This window comes from Rattus rattus, chromosome 2 (assembly GCF_011064425.1).
Source record: "Rattus rattus isolate New Zealand chromosome 2, Rrattus_CSIRO_v1, whole genome shotgun sequence".
Lineage (NCBI taxonomy): Eukaryota > Metazoa > Chordata > Mammalia > Rodentia > Muridae > Rattus > Rattus rattus.
In genome coordinates, this window is record NC_046155.1 from 203,787,863 (window position 1) to 203,812,009 (window position 24,147).

Sequence of the window (24,147 nt, forward strand, 5' to 3'; positions counted from 1 at the left end):
AAGTCTGCTTTCTGTCCTTTTAAATTGAAAATGTCAGTGGCATATTTTTATTGATGTTCAGGGTCAAGTGGGAGCATCTGGTATGGGGACAGACCTTGAGGGCAGAGATAGCATGGGAAGGTGTGGGATGGTTTTCCTGTGGGAGGAGGTGTCACGGAGGTCCTGAAATGGGGAGGTACCTGAGGAGGCGGGTCACATGCAGAACTACGAATGGAGTCAAGTGCCTAGGTTGGCACACGGGTGGTTATAGAGCTAAGGTTTTTACTTCTGTTACGAAAGAACTATTTTCATACTCTAAGTTTTAAAATTTAGATTATTAAACTGTGCGTAAGTTAAGCCACACTCCTATTTTATTAGCATTTAATTAAAGTAGTACTTTGGCAAAGCAAATACTGGAAATGAAGTCTCACCAAGTCTTTTTGTGTAGTACTTTAGTTCTCTTGCAAAGGGCCAGGCCTCAGCTCTTCTGAGAAGCACTGACTTGGGTGCTTTATAGATCTGTTATCGTCTACAGAGTTCATTCTGGAAAACTGTATAATTGAGTCACAACAGATTTCAAAAGCTCATCTCAACGTCTTCAGTAAGTTTACAGCTTTGCAATGGCCGCATTCATAGCTGTCCTCTGTCACATGTGGCTGCATATACTGTGCAGGTTGGACATGCCTGTCTTAGGGTTTGAACTCTGAGCAGAAGACAGGACCAGAATATGCCAAGAAGCATTGGGCATATTGCAGTGACTAGTGTCCTCAGTCGCCAAAAAAAAATGGTGCAAATCTGTTTCGGTTGGAAACAAAGCCAAATGTGTAGGCAGATGTCATCTGATAAAATGTACAGCACATAGAGCATAGCTAAACTTTCTCATTTTTCCCTCTCATAGCATGAGAGCTGGGTGGTTGACCCTGCTCCCACTACACCCTGCCTGGTGCTCACATTCTCCTCCACCTTATCTTAGCTTGAGGTGGCTTCCCCTCTGTTTGAGGATCTTGTGCTACTAACACACGGGAGCACCTCAGGTCTCATTCATATAGCTGGGCTTCCTCTTACAGCATGTAATGAGCACGCCTGCAGTTTTCTCTAAGGAAGTCTTGTGGCAGTGTCGCTGCTGGTGACAAATGGTTGAGCCTGATCTTCTCGTCCAGGACTGACCTCGGTACTAGAAATGCACAGCCTCGTGTCCCATGATTCCAGGACTACTCCATTTGTTCTAGCGCTCTGGAGAAGTTTTCCAAAGCAGTTTTGAAAGCTTGCAGCAAGAAAGTACCAAGTTCATTGCTGGTTTCATGAATGTCTGGATCAAAACTTCCAAAAAGTGGGGTGGAGGCCTGAATGTCCTCCCGGTTAGCTCGAAGCAGCACTGCTTGCAGATCCTCTGCAATCATGTCATATTTTTGTTGGTCGAATTTGGACACTGACAGCTCGTCCTGGGGGTAGATGGCACCCTCAGGGTAGCAGTCCTTTGGCACTGGGAACTCGATGCGGCGCAGCCTAGGGAGTTCGCAGAGTGCAGCAAAAAGGCGCCGGAGAGCACTGCCTGACAATGGGTTCCCAAGGAACTTGAACTGCTGGAGCTGGCTGCAAGGGCTGAGGCCCAGAATCATCATGTTAACATGGCTGTCCGTGATGTTGCACTCCTCTAGGGTGAGCACTCTCAGCGTTTGGGCAGCCTGGCTCAGCAGCCTGAAGAAGGTAGAAGGGTACAAGTGTACCAGGTTGTGTCCACTGAGGTCCAGCACCTCCAAGTGGGCAGTGTGGTTACAGTTTGCTAAGAAGGATATGTCTTCATGATTAAGGGCACAGTTGGCTAGGTCCAGCACTCTTAGTGGGGTCTTCAGGGGGCTGTGAGGTAGGCAAAAACATCACAAACGTCATGAGGGTCTCAGTTGAGCTAAAGTTTTGGTGAAGGTGAACAATCTAACCACTTTTCTATCTTAGAGATCACTGACTGCAGCCTGCTAGGAACTCCAGCTGACATTTCATTTCACATTGGCATATAAGTTAAGAATGATATTTTAGGGCTGGAGAGATGGCTCAGCGGTTAAGAGCACTGACTGCCCTTCCAGAGGTCCTGAGTTCAATTCCCAGCAACCACATGGTGGCTCACAACCATCTATAATGAGATCCGATGCCCTCTTCTGGTGTGTCTGAAGACAGCTAAAGTGTACTCATATATAATAAATAAATCTTTAAAAAAAAAGATTTATAAAAAAGAATTATTTTAAAGCAGTATCTAAAAAAAAATCAAAATAGTTTGTGAAACATGGAAGTCACAGTCTTCCTAGAAATCTATGGCTGCTGGGCCTGCTTAGCAGTCAATAATTGAACCTAAAATGGACCAACACCACCTTTCAAGTTGGGTAGGGAAATTATGCACATGTTCTCAGGACCATCAGAATATTGGCTGTGGGAACAGCAAAATATAGAATTAGCTTGAGAGAGAGTGCTGCCACTCTGATGACAATAGAGCCAATTCAGTTCTCAGGGCTGAGATGTCCAGCAGCCTGAACATGGCCTCCATAATCCCCAACTCACTAGGCATCCTGTGTTACCTGGGGGGAAGTGTGTCTGGACTAACTTCCCCACCCAGGGTTTATGAGAAGATACACATTTTCTGGCACCCTGGATGTTTCTGGGAACATCCCCTTCACTGCCCGTGTTAAACAAGGCAGTATGTGGTGGGGGTCTTGTTCTGTCCCTACTATCCTGTTCTTGCTGCCTCTCCACTGCTTGCCCATGAGTGATAACCTACTACTGGAATAGTACTCTCCACATGAAATCACCCTGACCGCAGAACTACCTGGCAGCTACCCTCCTGCCCTTCTTCATAGTACAGCTGCTGAGGAGGAGAGAGCAGTACCAGGTTTTCAGGTGAGACCACAATCCAGCTGACAACTGACAACGTTCTCACTATGCTGAGCTACCCTCCCATTCCTATCCTGAGAAAACGTTGATTTAAGGCAATAAATATTGGGTAACTCATTATACAATACTAGTCAGTAGAAGGTCTGGTGACTCCTGTACTTTCTAGCTAGCTCCCTCCTTCCTCTTTCTCTTATGCCTTCTTCCTCCTCCTCCCTCTCTGAGAACTAAAACTAGGGTCCTGCTATTGTTTTAGTACACAACTAGCCTATACTCTCAGCCCTTGTTCTGTTTGTTGAAATAGGGCCTCTCTTTGTAGCTGATCTCAAACTTAAAATGCTACTAGCTATGCCTTCTGAGCACTGGGATTATGGGCAAGCCCCATGTCTGGGTTTTGTTAATTGAAAGGCATCTTCCAATTTGGTTCAGTGTTCTGATTCTCTCCTGATGGCTCTTAACTCTTGCTGGTCTGGTCAACACATTCCCAGAGAACATTGTGTAAACAGATCCTATCCCTATTCCTCAGTGACTCCAGCATGCTGTACCAGACCCTGTACCCAGTTATCTGAGACTTACCTAAGCAGTGTTTGGATCTTCCCAGTCAGAGTAGAGAAAGCTACACTTAGCTCAGTGAGCTGGTTCATCTGGCTAAGCTCCCAGGCAATAGAGGTAAGGAGGAGATCCTCACCCTCTGGATCTGGAGCACAGGTTGGAGGAGCATCGAACGCCCTGGTGGGCAAGGTGAGTGAGGTCAGCTGAGGGAAGCCCACCTGGGCCAGCAGCTGCTGCACATGGCCAGCATGCAACCGTACATTGTGTACTACCTCCAACTTTCTAAGCTTGCCTGGCCCAGCCAGGCCAAGCACTTGTAGGAGCTGCCCAGGGCTCAGGCTGTCTGCCCGGAGTGAAGGGCAACAGACCTGCAGAGGTGCTGGGCCTGACGGCTTCAGGGCCTGCACCACCATGTCAAAGTTGCCTTCTGTGACAAAGAGGTCAGCAAAGACTTCAATGGGGTGCCCAACTGTGCAGGGCTGTCCTTGGAGCTGGCAGCAGATTCTGGCCAGCACCTTGGTACGGCCCCACCTTCCTAGTGCCCTCCCACAAGGACATTGCTGCACCTGTACATCCTGGATGCCGGTGAAATCAGCTACCCGAAGGCGGTTGCTCCCACTTCTCAGCACATGGTCAGCTATGCCCTGCATACAGGCCTCCAGGCAGGCCTTGCAGGCACGATCACGCAGGTCTTCAGGGTGGTCAATGTTTGGCCCTAGTAGCACAGCCAGCCGGAACTCCTCTAGCGGCCAGTGACTCAGCAGAGCACGGGTTATGTCCGCCTGTTCTAGCAGGTAACTGGTCTTGAACAGAAGTGGGTAGAGGTTGTAGGCTATGCTGTCCAGGTTCTCCTGGACCAGCTGGGGGTGGGACGCTAAAGCTTTAGCCGAAATGAAACGAAGCGACCTCATCGTGTCAGAATGGTGCTGTCCCTGCGGTTCCTCCCAAAGCCTGTGGGGTTTGTGGCTATTTTTAGCTGCTGCTGCTTCTGGGCTCAGGACAGAAAGTGGTAAACTGGCCCTGGTGGTCATCTGACTGCTATTTTGGTTCTTGGGTATCAGTTTGGCTGTAACCGTGGAGGCATTTGTCTGTCTTAGGGCACCCTCCTGGTGAAAGCAGAGCTGCTTGTTTTGTTGCACAGTGTGGGACCACTAAGAGGCAAACCTCTAGGTTCTTGGACAAGTAGCCTCAGGCTTACAATACAAATGGATATTCTGCCCGGCTGGGGCCCATCCCAGTCAAAAGATCTGAGTGAAGCAAAATCCTGAGCTGCTTTGTGGGTGGGTGGTGATCTTTGGGTAAAACCCTTCTTTTCCTAATACCTAGGAGTATGTGACTAAGTTATTATTGATTTATGTCTAAGTTCACTTTGAAATGTGTGTGGAAATATTAGTATACATAGTGAATTATATAAATTTTACATGTTCCATGAGTACCTTGAATTTCCTGTCATGCTTATGGAATTTCACAGGTGAAATGGATACTTAAAATAGTGTACTTATTTGTGTGTGTGTGTGCGTGTGTGTGTGTGTGTGTGTGTGTGTGTGTGTGTGTGTGTGTGTACAAGCACAGGCATGTGTGTACCACAGTATGCATGTGGAGATCAGAGGACAGCCTGCATGAGGTAATTCTTTTCTTTTAAATGTGAGTTCTGGGGATCTAACTCTGGTTGTCAGGCAGCAAGTGCAGGTGCCTACAAAACCACCTGTTGGCCCTGAAATGGATAATTTGACATCATATATCTGCTTGTGCAATAAAGATTGTTTTTGTATTGATTCTCATTGCGATTGCTTCTCAAATAAAGTTGTATTGCAAAGCTTATGTTCCTCTTTGGTCTGTAACTTCTCATGACTTCGTATTTCTAATTGCAAGTGAAACCAGGTCTCCAACATTCACTTGAAATCTCCAGATTTCAACTTGAAGAGAAATATCACTCTTTTTCTCTCTCTCTATTTTGATACAGAATTTCATGTAGCCTAGGGTAGTCTAGAACTTGCCATATAAATTTGAACCCCTGATCCTCCTGACTCTGCCTCCCAAGTACTGGTATTATAGGAATGCACCACCATACCAATCTAAGGAACCTCCTTTGAGTTCATTTCTAAGCCACCTCGCCCTTTCTCTTTACAATAAAAAAACAGTTAGCACTTCTTCCCAATCCTAGAAAGTTTTGACTTGCAAAGCTCTCTCTCTGGTTGCTGCTTCATCAATATTAGAAATGTTTCCCTGTTAAAATATGAATTCAATCATCCACCTTCTCATACACAAAACCACTGAATGTTTCTATTTTTATCTTATTTGGCAGGAAATAAAGTTGAGCCAAGAGGATTATTTGTGATAATTTTGTGATTATTTTTCTTTAAAAAATCATGAGATTCATATGTGTTTTGATCCAGTCCACACCTCATTTTCTCTGCCCCAATTCCTCTCCTACTCCCACCCTATGTCAACTATTTCCTCCCAATGCAACGTGTTCCAGTGTTGCCAATATGTGAATAGGTATAAGACTATTTACTGAAGTATGAGTAGCTGAAGGGGAAGTTTCGATTTGGGTCATGTGATGCAAACTTATGTGATGTTTTGCTGAGGTAGACTCATGTGTGTTTCTGTGAAAGGATTGATGTCAGGACAGAGTATAAACAGAACTCAGCTGACAGTGACAGGGCGCTTGCATAGCTAGCCTTGCAACGCTTCATTGATCTCGTGTCTTTGCTGATCTTCATTTTGTTGAGAGAAGCATAGCAAACAACTTCTCGTGGTATCCCTCTGGTTTTGGTTGGTCCTACTGACTCTTGCCAATGGGGAGGAGGCCTAGTTGTTTCTATGGATTGTACCACTGCTGCTGATTCATGTTTGGTAACCTGACATTACTGAACTGGGCAGCTGGTATCCTCACAGCAGAGATTGGAATCACCCCCGAAGAACTACTTCTAAACAGGTCCACATCCCCTTGTCCTATTTACCAGCTTTTCTTCCCTACCTGTGAACAGTGGTCTAGAAGGGGGGTTGAGGCATTTGAGAACCCTTATTAAAAGTAGCCTCTCAGGGGTCACATCCTTAAAGAAAACTGAGTAGAGGCCATCACTTGCCAATATCTTCTCAGCTAGAGGTGAGATTTCATACCTACATTGCATTTCCATGATGGTACTTTGTCTTGATTTTTGTACTGTTTTTTTTCTACATGCTGTCACAACCCATATCAATTCATGTGTTCAACTTGTGTCTTGAAAATACTGTTTTGTTGTAGTCATTTAGCCTCACTGTGTCGTACAACCTTTCCATCCCATCTTCTGTGGTAATCCCTGAGCCCAGGAGGAGAGGAGATATGATATAGATGTCCCAATTATTGCTAAACACTCCACAGTAACTTATTCTCTGCACGCTGAATAGTTGTGTATCTATGTATTAATCTCCATCTTCTGCTAAAGGATGCTTCTTTGATTAGGATTGAGAGATGCACTAATCTATGGTTATGATAATAGAAAAATCACTGGGAGTCAATTTAATATTATGTCCATTTAGCAGAATATTAATTGTAGGTTCTCCCCTAGGGTCTCTGACCTTCTAACCATGGGTTATTGGCCTCTATAATAATACCAGACATGCATCCTTTCTTGTGCAGTGGACCATAAATCCAATCAGAAAATGATTGATTACTCCCAGAGTTCATACCACTTTCATACAGTGGTCATATTCTGTTAGTCTGGTCATTGTTGTAACTTTAAGAGTCTACAGATTACTTTTTTTCCCCATTAGCATGCATTGCACCCTCCAGCACTAGGAAAAGTAGCTAGAACTGACACTGATTTCTCCATGTGCCATGACTCCAGTATATGGTATCTTCAGCAATGTGTCTCACCAGGAAGTTCTGGAGAGTAACCAAAAACAATGGTGATAGCCGTGAAAGACTGTAATGTTGTGGGTTTATGGAACTCTACTGACCAAAACTTAAAAATGGTAACCAATTCCTGGCTCAGGGTTTTTTATTTGATAGCATATAGTGTCCAGGAGAGGGAATTTTAACCCCATTAAAGGGTAACTCTATTTAAACCCTTTATATATTTTATGAAGTGTCTACAGTAGTAGACTTTCACATGACTCAAGGATCTTTAGTTTTAGTTCTCCCTCTTCAGACTCTTGCCTAACTTGCTATCACATCCCCCACCCCACCCACATTTTCCTGCTCAGTTCTTCACCATTCCTCCTTCGTATCATCCATGATCTATCTTCCCTGCCTTGAAATCCCATTCCCCTCCCCCCCATGATCCTCCAACAACTTTCTGACCTTTTTGAGTACTGAAATTTATATCGAAAGATTCAAAGTACAAAAAAAGAAAGAAAGATTCAAAGTTAGCATCTAGGTATAAGAAAGAACACGTAGTGTTTGTTTTTCTGGGTCTGGGTTACCTCGCTCAGAATGATTGCTTCCATTCCATCTAAATCCTATACATTTCATTTTTTTATTAAAAATTTCTAAAACTTTATGAGTATGGGTGTTTTGCATGCCTATATATTTGTGGACTTTGTGTATGCCTAGTTCCTGTAGAGTTCAAAAGAAGAGGGTATTGAATCCCCTGACACCTGAGTTACAGATAGTTGTGAGACATCATGTGAGTACTGGGAACTGAGCATGGGAATTATTCTTATCTTCTGGTATCTTCAATCTCTTTCTTCAGTGTCATAATGTTTTCCTTATACAAGCCTTTCATTCAGTTCATTAATTTTATTCCAAGATATTTTTGAGACTATTGGGAGCTTCAAAGAGCCTCTTTGTATGTTTGTTGTTGGTATATAAGAAAGTTACTAAATTTTGTATTATAATTTTGTATCCTGTTTCTTTGCTGAATTTTATCCGCTCTAAGAGTTTCTAGTGGAATCTTTTATGCACAGAACTATACCATTTGCAAATAAGGATATTCTGATTTCACTTTCTATTGCTATCCCTTTTCTCTCCTTCCCTTACCATGTTGATTTAGGATCCCATGTCTGAAATTGGACAGCAGTGGAAATAACACCACAAAAGGTACTGGCACACTCTTTAATATCAACACTCAGAAGGCAAAGACAGGATAATCTGTATGAGTTCTGGGCCAGCCTGGTCTCATAGTAAGTCCTAGACCAGCCAAGGCCACATCGTGAGAATTTGTCTCAAAAACAAACAAACAAAAAACCACATCACTGAGTAATAACTGGTTCAAGAAAGAAGTAAAAATGAAATTTTAGAATGTTTAGACTTCAATAAAAATAAAACATACCAAAATCCAATGGACACAATGAAAGCAATCCTAAGGGGGAAGCTTATAGCACCAAATATCAGTATAAATAATGATATTCAGAATGATGTGTGCTGGCTAGTTTGGAGTTATTTGATAAGGGCTAATTTCAACTTAGAAAATGCCCCCATCAGGTTATCCTGTAGGCAAGCTTGTGGGGTATTTTCTTGATTAATGATTGATAGGGAAGGGCACAGCCTATTGTGGGCCATGCTTGGAAGGCAGCTCTGAGAGGTATAAGAAAGCAAGCTGAGCAAGCCAGCAAGCAACATTACTCCTTGGCCTCTGCATCAGCATCTGCCTCTAGATTCCTGCCTTGAGTTCCTGTCCCTACTTCTCTAGATTATGGACTATAAGCTGTAAGATAAATCCTTTCTCATACAAGTTATATTAGCCATGGTGTTTTACCACAGCAGTTGAAACTCTAAGACAGAAATTGGTACCAAGAACGGGGTATTACTATGACAGGCCTGACCATATTTTGGAAAGAGTTGTGGTCATATTTGGGTTAGAAAAGCCATTGAGTGTTCAGAGCTCAAATGAGCTGGACAGGAGCTTAGAAGTGTGTGGGCCTGTGAAGGGCAGCTTGGTTCCTGATTGAGATAAGGCTAGAGACCCTGGTGACCCTGAATGGACGGTAGGCATTTTGCCTGACTCCTGGGCACCAGGCCCCTGTCACTAGCCACAGCCCTCCATAGATCTGTGGCCATCAGTCATGTAAGGGCAACACCCCAAGGCCCTCCACAGGTAGACGACATGACCACAGACCACATCGGCTCAAGACAGATCTCCATTATAATGGGGTACCTAAAGGCCTGGAGGCTTAGCCTTTCCTTCCTAAACACTCCTCCCTGCAAAAGGAGGCCCGCCCTGAGAAGTGGGGTATGGTTTTACTCATCTACTTTTTGCCCCCACAATAAATGCCTTAAAGCCGTGGACTGCCTCTTTTCATCGGGATTCACCACAGGGAGCCACGGAGAAGGTCTTCACCCACAGAGCTGTGGTCTAAGCTCTGCTAGAAGGCCTCTCTGTGCTCCCAGCCAACCACTACCAAGCCAAGCTCAAGCCCACCACCATCAAGCTAAAGACTCTCCCCGCAGGACCGGCTGGAGCTTCCCCCTTTCCCCCTTCAGCCCCGGGTTAGATCCAGCCTGCACGACCCACTCCATTCTCAGCTCTTCCGTGGCTTCCAGTGGTGCCAGAATGCCAGAGAGCCTGAGAACCAGAGGACCCCGGCCTCTCCACCGGTTTGGGACCCTCAAGTCTCAGACTGTGCTTCCCTACCCCTTGGAACAGTGTCCTGGGACTTCCCTTCAGCCAGACATCCGCTCTGCGATGGGGTAAGCGGGTCAACTTCCCACGTCCTGCCTCCCTGAGTGGTGGTGCCCTGTGGCAGAGCAGCCGCGGGACCCCTAAAACCCACAGAAGATAATCCAAGAACAGTGCAGTTGATGGAGGTGTGGCTTGTGAAATTTCAGAGGGAAGTTTGAAAGTCCTTCAAAGGCTCTACCAAGGCAATTTATGAGATACTTTGGATTAAGAACCATTAAATTTAGGTTAAGAACCATGATAACTTTGGTTCACTGGGACAATCATCAATCATTATCGATCATCTGGGTCTGAAGAATCAGCTGTGATTATGAAGACCAGGATCATGGAGGTGAAATCTTCTGTGAACTGTTTCCTCAGGGCCAGCATACAGAAACTCTGGTCCAGAGAGGTCCAGTGCTGAATCTTATGTTGGCAACTGTACTTTGAAACCTACAAGAGTTACATCATCAAGGTGGGAGGAACATGACAGTGCCTAGGCAGGTACAGTACTGCAGGGACTGAGAGTTGTATGTCTTCGTCCAAAGTCAAGCAGGAGAAGACTATTGTCTTTCAGGTAGCTAGAAGAGGGCCTCAAAGCCTACCCTCACAGTGACACACTTCCTCCAACAAAACAACACCTACTCTGACAAGGCCACACCTCCTAATAGTGCCATTCCCTGGGCCAAGGATATTCAAACCACCACAGAGGTAGATAGAGGGAAGAAACTAGGTGGGAAACGGAATGGGGAGGGAAATGAAGGGGGCAGGGAATCAGGTGTAGGGCAAGCTGGGGAGAAAGGGCTGGGAGAGTGAACAGAAATGGCAGGGAATCTCTAGGACATATCAGAGACCTGGGATGGGGGAGGCTCCAGGGAGTCTTTGAGGGTGACTCTAGCTGAGACTAACAGCAGTATGTATATGGAGCAGTACGTATATGGCCACCTTCTGTGGGCAGGGCTCCCAGTGGAGGAATAAGGACACCCTCCCACCCACAAAACCTTCAACCCAGAATTTGTCCTGCCTATAAGAGGTATAGGGACAAAGGTGGAACACAGACTGATAAAGATGGACCAGAGACTGAGGGAGTGGCCAATCAATGGACGGCCCAATTTGAGATCCACCCCATGGGCAAGAACTAATTCCTGACACTATTAGTGATACTCTGTTGTGCTTGCAGACAGGAAACTAGCATAACTGTCCTCTGATAGGCCCCACCCAGCAGCTGACCAAACAGATGCAGTGACCCACAGTCTAACTGTCTTGTGGAAGTCTTGTGGAAGAGCTGGGAGAAGAATTGAGGAACCCAGAGGGGGCAGAGACGACACTACAAGAAGACAAACAGAGTCAACTGACCCAGACACTTGGGTGTCTCTAGAGTCTCAACCATCAACCAAAGAGCAGGCATGGGCTGAACCTAGCGCCCCCCACCCCCACATATGTAGCAGATGTGCAGTTTCATCTTCATGTGGGTCCCCAACAACTGGAGTAGGGGCTTATGTTGGCTCTGTTACCTGCCTGTGTATCCTGTTCCCTTAAAGGAGCTGTGTTATCTGGCCTCAATGGGAAAGGAGGTGCATAGTCCTACAGTGACTCGAGGTGTCAGGATGGATGGGTACCCAGGGGGACCTTCCCCTTCTCAGAGATGAAAGGGAGGGGAAGTAAAGGGAGGGGCCGTGTGAAGGGGAGACTGGGAGGAAGAAGGTTACAATCAGGACGTTAAGTGAATAAATAAATGAGAAAAATTGATTGCTATAACCAATCTGAAATAATCCAAATATATGAATTATATTGTAGACTCTTTTTAGCTTCGGAAACACATATAAGATGAAGCTAAAAGAATATAAAATATTTTTGTGTAAATAGTGACCAAAAGGGATGGACAGTTTTTTGTATATAAAATTTAAAACAAAGTAAGTCATGTCAAAGACAATTATCTATTAAAATATTTTAGTGTGCGTGCATGCGTTGTGTTGTGGTGTGTGTGTGTGGTGTGTGTGTATGTGGGTATGTGTGTGTCTGTGTATGTGTGCCTGTGTGTGCCTGTGTGTGTGTGTGTGTGTGTATGTGTGTGTGTGTGTGGTGTGGTGTGGTGTGTGTGTGTGTGTGTGTGTGTGTGTGTGTGTGTGTGTGTGTTCCTATGAAGGCCAGAGGTGGCACAGCACTCTGAAGCAAGATTCGCTATTGGTTGTGAGTTGCCTGACGTGTGATTGGAAACCAACTCAGGACCTCTGCAAGCGCTGTTCTTAAACACATGCCATTCCTTCAGGTCCAGAAAATATTTATGTAGAAAAACTATTTGAATAAGATAATCAAGACTACTCTATGATAATAAAAAGTATAATTAATGTGAATAAAACTCACTTCATGTTTCTTAAACATAGGAAGCTATTGTAAGTAAAACTGAAGAAAGAAAAATTACTGTACTATCTAGTCAGAGACTTGAATCCCCCAGTTTATAGAAGCAAAAGAGGCTTTTAATCAAGAAACAGAAAAATCTTTAAATTTCTCTAGTTATTCTGCAGTCTCTGAGTCTCTGTACTTGAAGACAGTACAGAGGAACTCTGTGCTATTGCCACTACTGTTTAAAGGAGCTTTCTAATGAGGGGTGAGAGAGATACTAATCTATGGCTTTAATAAGTCATTAGGAGTCATCGTAATATCGCCTTAGGTTTCTATCGCTGTGAGAAAACACTACAACCAAAAGCAACTTGGAGGATTTGTTTCACCTCACAGGTCTCAATCTATCAAGGGAAGTCAAGGCAGCAAAAAGCTGGAGGCAGACACTGAAGCAGAGACCATGGATGAGTGCTGGGGTTGGCTTGAGACCAGGGCTTGATCAGCCTGCGTTCTTATGCACTCTGGGACTCGAGGAGTAAGGTCCGACAGGCTCGCCTACTCCCCAATCTGTTAGGTGCACTTTCTCAATTGATGTTCCCTCTTCTCAAAAACTCTAGCTTGTGTCACGTGACCAAAAACAAATGTCATGAATTAATTGTAAAAAGAGCTGGAGACAGGGTTGGGGATTTAGCTCAGTGGTAGAGCGCTTGCCTAGGAAGCGCAAGGCCCTGGGTTCGGTCCCCAGCTCCGAAAAAAAGAACCAAAAAACCTCTTCCAGAGGTTCTGAGTTTAATTCCCAGTAACCACATGGTGGCTCACAACCATCTATAATAGAATCTGATGACCTCTTCTGGTGTGTCTGAAGACAGCTACAGTGTACTCATATACATAAAATGAATAAATTAATTTTAATTAATTTTCAAAAAAATAGCTGCATCACCCAAAATAATGTACAGATTCTATGTAATCCTCATCAAAAATCACATGACATTTTCCATAGACTTAGAGAAAAAATAGCCCTAAAATTCAGAACACAAAGGCTTTAAAAGGCTAACACAATCCTTAGTGGGAAAACAATGTTGGTGGTGTCATAATACATAATCTTATACAGCTATAGCAAGAAAACCATCATGGCACCAGCACAGAAAGACTTGTAGGCCCATGGACTAGAATACACAATCTAGATGTAAATCCACACAGTTGCAGCCTGAGAAATGGATTTTAGGTCCCATTTCTATGTGTTAAAGTGTTTTGCCTTCATGTGTATATGGAGTACCACATGCATGATTGGTGTCCATCTATGCCACAAGGGGGAGGGGATCAGATCCTCTTGAACTGGAGTTACAAATGGTTGTAAGCCATGAGATTTGGGAGTCAAGAATAGAGCCTTTGTCCTTTACAAGAGCAATAAATACTCCTAACCATTTATGAGTCCTCTCCATCCTGTTAATTTTTTATAAAGCTTTAAAATGTACGTTAAAGATGTCCTCTTTATTGCATTCTGCTGGAACAAATAATAAAATGTGATATGTATCACATATGGGTCATGCATTATCATGAAAATATCCCTTACATTACGTGGTTTGAATAGAAATGGCCCCTGTAGACTCATGTATTTCTGTAAGTAGATTTCTTTGTTATCTGAGTCAGTTGGATTCAACTGGAGTCTGTTATAGTAAATATTATAAATAATACACCAACTCATGCTATCCTGGTACTGTAGGGCTACATGGCATCTGCCAGGTATTTTCATCTCAATGGCAAATCATCTCCACCCTACTCACTATATACCCAATTTCCATCCCACATTATAGCTGGCTACTTTTTGGGCCCTGCAGCAATCTCGATGACATGGCTAGCACCATCAGCGGCCACCCATCTAGTTCTCAAGGCAGGTCGCTGCCACGCCAGTCCCATACAGAGACCGCTTATCTTGAGGCTCACAGTTCCAGCATCCTTCCACTATGGTTACTGTCATAATTCCCAGTATCCCAGGAAAATCAAAACTCTAGAAGCTTGTAATTTGTCAATCAGATTTATATCAGTAAATTCTCACTCCACAAAATGTCCACACGATAAACTCAGTGCCAATTAATATTGACATAAACTGCTCACCTACATAAGACAAATTGTTCTGAAATAATCCATCCATTATAAAATATTCATATCTACCTGTGGCCATTTAAGTCCACATGGATCGGGGTTGTCCTTCTCGTCCTCCTTCTTGGCTCTTCTCCCTTCTTCTCCAAAACTCTGTGCCCACCTTACTTTTTCACTGCCCAATCGCAGGCCTTGCCTTATCTTGTGCCTGCCCTCACCTGAATATAGACACCAATCCACAGGAGTCAATGACTTGTAAAACCTTGTTAAAGATTTCTATAAAGGATCCTTCATACCTTCCCTAAGTGATTTCTGTGCTCTCTGGGCAAGGGCTTGTGAGTGTTAATCTAGACGAGTGTTTTTTACCTCTAAAGTTGGTTAGAAAAAGTGATTTTTATTTTAAAAACTTCCAAGTTTTGTTTTTTGAGAGGGAGAGAGAGAAAGAACATAAAATTGTGTAAGGAGGGAAGGGACTATCTCAGAGGTATTCGGGGAGGAGAAAGAATAGGAAAGGAAGGAACAAAAAATTCTGAGTGATTAAAAAATTTTGAAAACAAAATGTGTCATATAGAACAGTAAGTTCCAAATTACTTGAAGAATATTAATACTGGTCAAAGAATAACAAGTCGTTTCACCAATCCCCAGCAATAAATCTGCTGTCTGTATCCTTGAGTTAAGTGGAATACTTTTATTTGTGATAGAATTATATGTCATCCAATATACAACAATGATAATACATTAAGAAATACTTTTATTTATTAAAGCAATTACACTTCAAAATCTAACACATGGCCTCTGGAAGTAAACAATTCTTGAGAACCAGCTTTTTTCTTTTGATATAATCATTTGAGACATCTGGTCTTCATTTAGTTTTGAAAAGTGAGGCTATACAGTAAATTCAATTTTATAATACATTAATATTTGTACAGATAAGTTATCTGCAAGATTCTGAAGTCTGTGATGTTTCTTATTTTTTTTTTTTTTGAAAGTTAAAAGGGTCAGGTTTATTTAGGGGCAGCTCTTGGGTAGGTTCACCTCTCCCAAGAAGTAGGGCCAGAGAAATCACCAAGCAGATAGGAAGATGGGGGAAGGAAGGGGAAGCATCCCCATGCAGGGTGAAATTCAGAATGGGGGGCGGGGCAGAGAGAGAGAGAGAGAGAGAGAGAGAGAGAGAGAGAGAGAGAGAGAGACAGAGACACAGAGAGACAGAGACACAGACAGATGAGAGACAGAGACAAAGATCGTGATGTTTCTTTATATCAAATAATGATGGCCTTTAAATTATAACCAAGCCCTCAAGTTTTTGTGCCATTCCATATATTCACTGGATTTGTCTCATAATAATTTCCTTATATTCAGTAAGATCTGAGGTGTACAGAAAGGCTTGTTTATATTTTTTATTTATGTGTTTTGTAGTATAAATACTTTGCTTTTCTGAGGTACAAATATGAGAGTACATTCCTCCCAGTCATTACATGTATAAAGTTTCTGTTTAATATGAATTCACTGATGGTTAATGAAGATCCAGCTTCAGTTAAAGGCCATGCAATATTATTTCTATTTGCAAGGTTTCTTACTAATACAAAATCCCTGGTCATTGATTATGGCATGAATAAAAGATATGACACATATTTTAATTTGTAGGGTTTCTGATGTATAAAATTTTGATGTTGCAGAAGTGTAAAAGAACTGTTAAATACTTTGCCTCCATCTCTGCATTATAGGGTTACTCTTCAGTATGTATGGATTCTATGGTATTGAGGAAGGGTGTCATGATTATTAAAGGCTTTGCCAGAATCTTCACCGTTGTAGAGTCTTTCTCTCGTATGAATTCTTTGGTGCTGTTTAAGGTTTGAAGAACAGTTAAAGCCCTGTCCACATTCTTCACACTTGTAGGGTTTCTCTCCAGTATGAATTCTTTGGTGTTGACTAAGAGCTGAGCAATTATTAAAGGCTTTGCTACATTTCTCACACTTGTAAGGTTTCTCTCCAGTATGGATTCTTTGGTGTTGAATAAGGGCTGAAAAATTATTAAAGGCTTTGCTACATTCCTCACATCTATAGGGTTTCTCTCCGGTATGAATTCTGTGATGATAATTAAGGTGTGAAGAAGAGTTAAAGGCCTTGCCACACTCTTTGCACTTGTAAGGTTTTTCTCCAGTGTGAATTCTTTGGTGATGAGTAAGGCTTGAACTATTATTAAAGGCTTTGCCACAGTCTCTGCATTTGTAGGGTTTCTCTCCAGTATGAATTCTTTGGTGTTGAATTAGGGCAGAACAATTACTAAACGCTTTGTCACATTCTTTACATTTATAGGGTTTTTCACCAGTATGAATTCTCTGGTGGCGAGTAAGGTAGGAGACCATGGTAAAGGCTTTGCCACAGTCTCTACATTTGTAGGGTTTCTCTCCGGTATGGAGTATCTGATGATAATTAAGGTATGAAGAACAGTTAAAGGCCTTGCCACACTCTTTGCATTTGTAAAGTTTTTCGCCCGTGTGAATTCTCTGGTGCCTATACAGGTGAGACGAGCAGTTAAAGGACAAGCCACATTCTTCACATTTGTAGGGCTTCTCTCCAGTGTGAATTCTTTGATGCTGGGTAAGGCTTGAAGACCAGTTAAAAGCTTTGCCACAGTCTGTGCATTTATAGGGTTTCTCGCCAGTGTGGATTCTCTGATGCTTATACAGGTGAGAAGAACAGTTAAAGGCCTGGCCACATTGTTCACACTTGTAGGGTTTCTCTCCAGTGTGAATTCTCTGATGTGGGGTAAGGCTTGAAGAACAGCTAAAAGCTTTGCCACACTGTTCACATTTGTAGGGTTTCTCTCCTGTATGAACTCTCTGGTGTTGAATAAGGAGTGAATTCCGAACAAAGGCCTTGTTACATTCTTTACATTTAAAGGGCTTTGTTCCTGTTGAATAAATGAGGAGGTACTAATAAAAATGATAATCATTATATTTTTAATATTTATCATTAACATAGATATTTGTATTCAGTTGCATTTTTATATAAAATTTACTCTCACATCAACCAGAAAATATAAACATATTTCTACAGCCCAAATCACTGTAGCATTACTCAGAAAAAACCACAGGCAGAAATAACCTAGACTTCCATTGTACTGAAATGATGAAGACAATGTGGAATATACAAAAATGGACCACTATTCAACCTGTAAATGGTAATCATATTCTATCTGCCATGAGGACAATTCTCAAAAGAAAAATGAAATCAAGCACAAAGACATATATGACCTGAATTACCTGAAGATTCTATACTAACAAAACTTAGAAAACTTACAGTAGAATGGTAAACAGAATAGTTTACCTGGAGACAAAAGTGCACAATTTTTTTCATAAATATAGTTAGTTTCAAAAGCAAAATTATTTTCTAAAAATATATTGCATAAGAACTTGAATATACTTAACTACTGGGTAGTATATTCAAAGTACTTAATAGTCTTTTATATTTTTTTATACAACTAAATTTAAATTTGTCAAATTTATTGTTAATAAATTTAAATTTATCTGTAGATCACAGATAAAGGCAATGTATCTATTCATAAACAGAAGATAAAATTAGCATAATTTCTACAAATACTCATTTAGTAGGATAAAACAAATATTGAGTGTGGTATGAAAACTTGGGAACAGGTAAATAAAAACTAAATTATATTGGAACTATAGATACAGTTAATAGATATTTTATTGTCTTATATTTTCTTTTCTACCTCCAGTAGAATAAATTATTTATTATTATTATTATTATATTATTATTATTATTATTATTATTATTAACTTATTCACTTTACACCCCATTCACTACACCCCTCACGGTCGGTCACCTCTTCCCACAATCCCTCCCCTTTCCCCCTTCCCTTCTCTGAGTGGGTGGAGCTCTCCCTGGGTACCCCCGACCATGGCCCATCAAGTCTCTATGAGACTAGGCACATCCTATCCCACTGAGGCCAGACAAGGCAGCCCAGCTAGAAGAACATATCCCACAAGCACCAATCCCTGACACTATTAATAAGCATAATCTGTTATGTTTGCAGAGGAAGCCTGGCGATCCTCTGAGAGTCTCCACTCAACATCTGACTCAGACAGATGTGGATACCAGCAGCCAAACAGTGGGTGGACCTTGGAAGCTCTTACGGAAAAGACTAGGAGGAAAGATTACAGCCCCTAAGGGACTAAGAACTCCATGAGAAGACCAACAAAGCCAACTAACCTGGACCCCTGAGGTTCTCAGAGACTAAATGACCAACCAAAGAACACAGGCTGGGCCTGGGCCTCCCGGTACATGTGTAGCAGATGTGCAGCTTGGACTTCATGTGAGTCCTGAATAACTGAAGCAGGGGCCATCCCAAAAACTGTTGCCTATCTGTGGGATATGGTCTTACATTTTTGTTAACTGCCATCTGATTAGATTATATCTAAAAACTTCTTTGTGAGAAAGTGGACTGGAAAAACAAATCCACAGACAATGGATTCCAAGTAAAACAAGAAGTATCTTGAACCTATAAAATTCTGAAAGAATACTAATGAATTACCAAAAATTTTCTTCCAGATATGTATCCTTTTGGTTGGGACTATAAAAACACATGTATTTTAAATCATTGACATTCGGAGTTTGAAAAGTCATAAAAAAGTACATTCACAGAGAGCTCTGAGGAGACAATTTTAAAAAATGAGCATATAGATAAAAATGGAGAAATTCACTTGTGGCTACTATATTATAATGGTTTGACATAAGATTCCTTTAGAAGTGTGTATAAAAGTCTGAGGTCTATACAGTAATGAAACACCTATCATGTTGTAGGTCTTCATAGGCAAAAGGAATTACTTTGGTTGGTGGTCATGAATGAGCACAGAGATCCCTGGAGGGGAAGAACAAGACTCAGAGGACTTAAAAGTATGATATGATAGCCACACGAGATGTCTTTGTTCAGTAGTAAGAGAAATAAATGGAGATCCCTAAAAATTATTCCACGAAACAGCTTATCCACCCACATTTTAGAAGCCTAGCATTCTGGTGGAGTTTTGGGCCTCTCATCTATGTCTGCTCATTCACACTGCCCTAGCCCTGACCACTCATTCACACTGCCCTAGCCCTGACCACTCATTCACACTGCCCTAGCCCTGACCACTCATTCACACCGCCCTAGCCCTGTCCACTCATTCACACCGCCCTAGCCCTGTCCACTCATTCACACTGCCCTAGCCCTGACCACTCATTCACACTGCCCTAGCCCTGTCCACTCATTCACACTGCCCTAGCCCTGTCCGCTCATTCACACTGCCCTAGCCCTGTCCGCTCATTCACACTGCCCTAGCCCTGTCCACTCATTCACACTGCCCTAGCCCTGACCACTCATTCACACTGCCCTAGCCTTGTCCGCTCATTCACACCGCCCTAGCCCTGTCCGCTCATTCACACCGCCCTAGCCCTGTCCGCTCATTCACACTGCCCTAGCCCTGTCTGCTCATTTATACCTCCCTCTTTGTGTTCTTTCATTCATACCGTCCTACGCACCTGGGTATGTAGCCACGGTTGCTTGTTGTTTCCCATCCCAAGACTGTTGTCTTTGTTCCAGAAATGTGACCAGATATGGCTTAGAGAGAGCAAGACCTGTTTGTAGAAATGGAGTGTGATGCTCTATGTTGTTCTCTGGGAAATCAGCGTTTCGATCTTAGTATTGTGCTTATAAGGAAAGGAGACTAATGAAACCTTGTAGGAAACACATTTCTCTAAAGTTTTCCTGATAAACATATTATAATACATAGGGAGATTTAACAATTTGTAAATCATGAGCTTTACTTACAAACACAGAAAATTTTAAATTAAAGGGTGTATTGTTTCACTTTAAGATGTATGAGGTACGCCTCATTCAACTGGATTTATAAAATTACTACTAGAGTAAAAAATTTATAATTTAAAACAAAAGAGGTTAAAAACAGAAGAAACATAATAAAACTTATCTGAACTATTAAAAACCATCACTTTATTTTTTCTTTAAGAGTGTAAATATAAAATTCATTGATATGAAACATAAACTCCTATGACCTCCTACATAAATGCTGACAGTGAATTTCAAATCCAGTAGGGAAGTGATCCTCACCCAGAGAGACAAGGTTGCTGTAATTCTCTAACATCACATCACTGTACAAATCCCACTGAGCACGGTCCAGGCATTCACACTCCTCTGCAGAGAAATCAATGGCCACATCTCTGAATGACAACCGCTCCTTAAATAGAACAAATTGATTGCAAAAGTAAATAGTTACCAATCAATAAAGTTATGTATTTGCTGACAGTGTAAAGTGTCCTTCATAAGTACTCAGCATAATTTAAATTGGTATTGGTTAAAAACAATCACTAACTTTAACACAAAAAGATTTATTACATTTATGGATGGAAACTCAGTTTGAGTATATGACAGCACAGACTTTGATAAATATAAACAGCCAACTATCTACTTCTGTCAACCTATAACATAAATGTTGAACTATGGTTAAAGTTTACATGGAGCCTTAAAGCTAAAAGGTAATTTTAATTTCACTCTCAACATACTACTATTATGGACCTAGGAGTAAGTTTCTAGGATCAGTCCCAGAAGAAATTCCATCCTTCAGCATTATGCTGAGGAATAATTTACAACACTCACTAAGAGGGACAAAAGGTTTTGCACTTAGATGTTTTGATATGGGTGGAGCGTTCCAGTTCCATTACGGTCCTTAATGTGTCACACGCAAATCGTTTTGAAGACCGTGAGCAGCAAGACCTGGACGTGGGACAAGGTATGTGAAAGCACACTTCCACATCAAGCGTGTGAAATCCAAGATCCAGAACAATGTGAGCATCCCCGCATGACTAGCAGAGGTTCACACCAACAAGCAAGCAGGTGAAAGGTCGCCACACTTTTTTGATTACAACATCCAGAAAGAATCAACCTTATATCTAGACCTCTGTCTGACCGGTGACTAATCTTCAGTCTGCATTTCTGGTGGACAGTGAAGGCATTACTCTATACAATAGTTGTTTACCCAGTTTAAGTTTAGAAATAACAAGTTTCAGTAATAGCCAAAGAACCTCTGTTGAAAATGGTAATAAAGGCTTTGTTGTATGGGTAAAATGCTAATTAATATTTAATGTTTGATGCTGGTGGTTTGAGGGCAGGAAACTGACAAGAGCAATGGCCTTGACAGAAGGCTCCTGGGCATGTAGAAGTCCGTGCACACATATTAGTAATTCTTAGTGGTTAAGAATGCAAACAAATGTCGGGTGTTGTGGCAGATACCTTTAATTATACCACTTTGGAGGTAAGCAGATCTCTATGAGTTGGAGGCTGGCCTGATCTACATTGCAAAACAGTGTTATAGGCCATCAAGGGCTGCACAGTGAGACCTCTTCAAAAATGCAAATGAGTATCATGAAATTGAACCACGTTAGAAAAAGAGTAAAATTTCTTTTTTCAACATAAAATAACATAACACACAAACTGGTGTCCTATCAATGACAAGAAAATATGTTAGTTCATATCAAATCCAAGAACAGTGGACAACAAATACTAAATTTTTTGTTATTGCTCTTGACATACAGAATTCATTACAGTGGCTAAATCTCTTCATGGTTTCTTGCATGTCTGAAGCTGTATGTCTTACGTCACTGCCAGCATCAAAATCTTAGGGCTGCTTTGTTTTCTTCTTTAGTCTTTATCACCATTCATTATGATAGGTAGATTCCTTCATGGTCTTTTGTAAATCCGAAGCCATGTTTCTGAAAACTGTAATAGTGCAAGTTCATTTTTCCTTGGCGTTGTAAGGGAAGAGACTATTTCAAACTCTTCTGAGTTAGATGGGAAATGAACACCTTTCTCTTCAATGTGCTTTGATTGATTCATGTGCATCAAGCTGATGGAACAACAATGTATTATAAATATAACATTGGCACTCCCTCAGGAATATGTAAAGGCCCATATATTTCCAGTGGGACTGTAGTCTATCAGTGACTTCCAATATATAATTGTCACAATGAAAATACTTTCTTTCTTTTTAAAGATTTATTTATTTATTTAATATATGTTCGTGTCCTGTCTGCACATGTCAGAAGAGGGCATCAGATCCCATTACAGATGGTTGTGAGCCACCCACCATGTGGTTGCTGGTCATTGAACTCAGGACCTCTGGAAGAGCAGTCAGTGCTCTTAACCTCTGAGCCATCTCTCCAGCCCCAGTGAAAATACTTTCAATACAACAGTTTATTAATTCAAGGTTAAAAATTATTAATGGCTTGGAAGACAAGGGTAAAAGAATGGGAAGAGACTCTGAATATAGGAAAGATATATTTTACAGAGATAACCTTGGCTATAAGAAGGGGGAAAGCATTTAAAATATTTACGAAGTGTATAAAAGTATAGATTTGCACGTTTTAAATACAATATACTTTGGGAGGCAAATTAAGACCAAGCCCTTGTCTTGGGCTGCATTTACCTTAGAACCAGCCATTTCTTCTCCCTGCTCTGGTTTTCTTTCCATATTTGACTCAATCATGTAGATCAGGTTGACCGTCCCAGACCTCCTTTCATAGGCTCAAGGTTGCTGTTAGCTTTCACTCAGTCTTTGAGGTAGCTCTGCTTCTTTATTTTACTGATAGTTTTAAGTGAGATGGTATTCAGCTTAATTCCAGAAAAATCGCTCAAGGTCATTGTTTCTACATAAGGAGGGAAAAATTATGAGGCTTGATATTTCATACCTAAAAAGGAAAAGAAAGTTTATAATTTTCAGAAAATGAATTAATTTACTTGTTTCTTCCTTGATAAACTATTAATTCAACAATAAATCATACACGGACTGTTGTAGGATTGCCCATTCCTTCCCATATAGTTTACTATTAAACTTCAGTGGCCAGGTAACAAGATAGAGAATCATCCGTCAGAAGAAGCCTTCAAAAAAGGACTGTTCATTGTATTTTTGAATCACTAAAAGATTTTCAATTATGAGTTATCTACTTTATTTTTTTGAGGAATTTTCCTCCCATATCTGGCAGTCACAATGAAATAGAGATTTTTCCCTATTGACTTTGTCATTACCAGTAAAGTCATGTAACTCTATTCAAGGCTATCTGCCAAGAAGAATAATCGGAGAAAGTCATTCAGTAATTACTAATAGAATGTAAAAAGTCAATGTTCTATTTTGCTTTCTGCTATTGGGATAAACACCATGATACAGACCAACTTTGGGGAAGAAAAGGTGTTTATGCTTTATAGTTTATATTCCCTCACTGAGGGAACTTGTGGCAAGGACCTGGGGGCTACAATTGAAACAGAGATCAGGAAGGAATGCTGCTTACTGCCCACATCTTGCTCAGCTTGGTTTCTCTCTCTCTCTCTCTCTCTCTCTCCTCCTCTCTCTCTCTCTCCCTTCCTCCCTCCTCTTCCTTCTTTTTTATTATAAATTTCAGGATCTAAGAAGTCATGTTACATGACTAAGATAATTCTGAGATGACTTCTTATCAAGCATGTGTGTATTCGGGGTGGTACCGTGTCCCTCAGGCATGAGAGGGACAGGTCCCACGCCTCCTTGAAGGATGGGGTCAGCCAGGTGATGGAAGATTTGGCTGAGTTCCACTAGCTATGGTGAGTACATGGCATCCTCTGGGTCCGTTGCCCTGGTGCTGGGCTAAGTTCGGGCCAAGAAGACTCTTTACTAAAGAC

General features: G+C 41.7%; 2 protein-coding genes across 3 annotated transcripts; both read right to left on the reverse strand.

Annotated features, from left to right (window-relative positions):
* Positions 1-414: 414 nt before the first annotated feature.
* On the reverse strand, positions 415-4,374 carry Lrrc14b (leucine rich repeat containing 14B). The gene is made up of 2 exons (XM_032894849.1): positions 3,433-4,374; positions 415-1,836 (listed from the first exon to the last, which is right to left on the reverse strand). Exons 1-2 carry the CDS (start codon positions 4,317-4,319, stop codon positions 1,191-1,193), a joined length of 1,533 nt encoding a protein of 510 aa, XP_032750740.1. The 5' UTR covers positions 4,320-4,374; the 3' UTR covers positions 415-1,190.
* An 11,304-nt stretch (positions 4,375-15,678) lies between these two features.
* LOC116892914 (zinc finger protein 420-like) lies at positions 15,679-23,182 on the reverse strand. Of its 2 annotated transcripts, XM_032894838.1 has the most exons (4): positions 22,925-23,182; positions 20,554-20,680; positions 19,968-20,063; positions 15,679-17,343 (listed from the first exon to the last, which is right to left on the reverse strand). In XM_032894838.1, the coding sequence occupies exons 1-4, from the start codon at positions 22,982-22,984 to the stop codon at positions 16,163-16,165; spliced, it is 1,464 nt and encodes a 487-aa protein (XP_032750729.1). In that variant the 5' UTR covers positions 22,985-23,182; the 3' UTR covers positions 15,679-16,162. The 2 variants fall into 2 exon arrangements, with proteins under 2 accessions (XP_032750729.1, XP_032750730.1); XM_032894839.1 differs by lacking the exon at positions 19,968-20,063.
* Between the last annotated feature and the right edge of the window lie 965 nt (positions 23,183-24,147).

Coding starts and splice junctions, on each gene's coding strand:
- Lrrc14b (XM_032894849.1), bottom strand. CDS start 4,319: ATGAGGTCGCTTCGTTTCATTTCGGCTAAAGCTTTAGCGTCCCACCCC. Junction 1,837..3,432: donor AAGATCCAAACACTGCTTAG/GTAAGTCTCAGA, acceptor CCTACCTCACAG/CCCCCTGAAGACCCCACTAA.
- LOC116892914 (XM_032894838.1), bottom strand. CDS start 22,984: ATGATTGAGTCAAATATGGAAAGAAAACCAGAGCAGGGAGAAGAAATG. Junction 20,681..22,924: donor AAGAAATGGCTGGTTCTAAG/GTAAATGCAGCC, acceptor GTTCTATTTAAG/GAGCGGTTGTCATTCAGAGA. Junction 17,344..19,967: donor AACCGTGGCTACATACCCAG/GTGCGTAGGACG, acceptor TTTATTCAACAG/GAACAAAGCCCTTTAAATGT.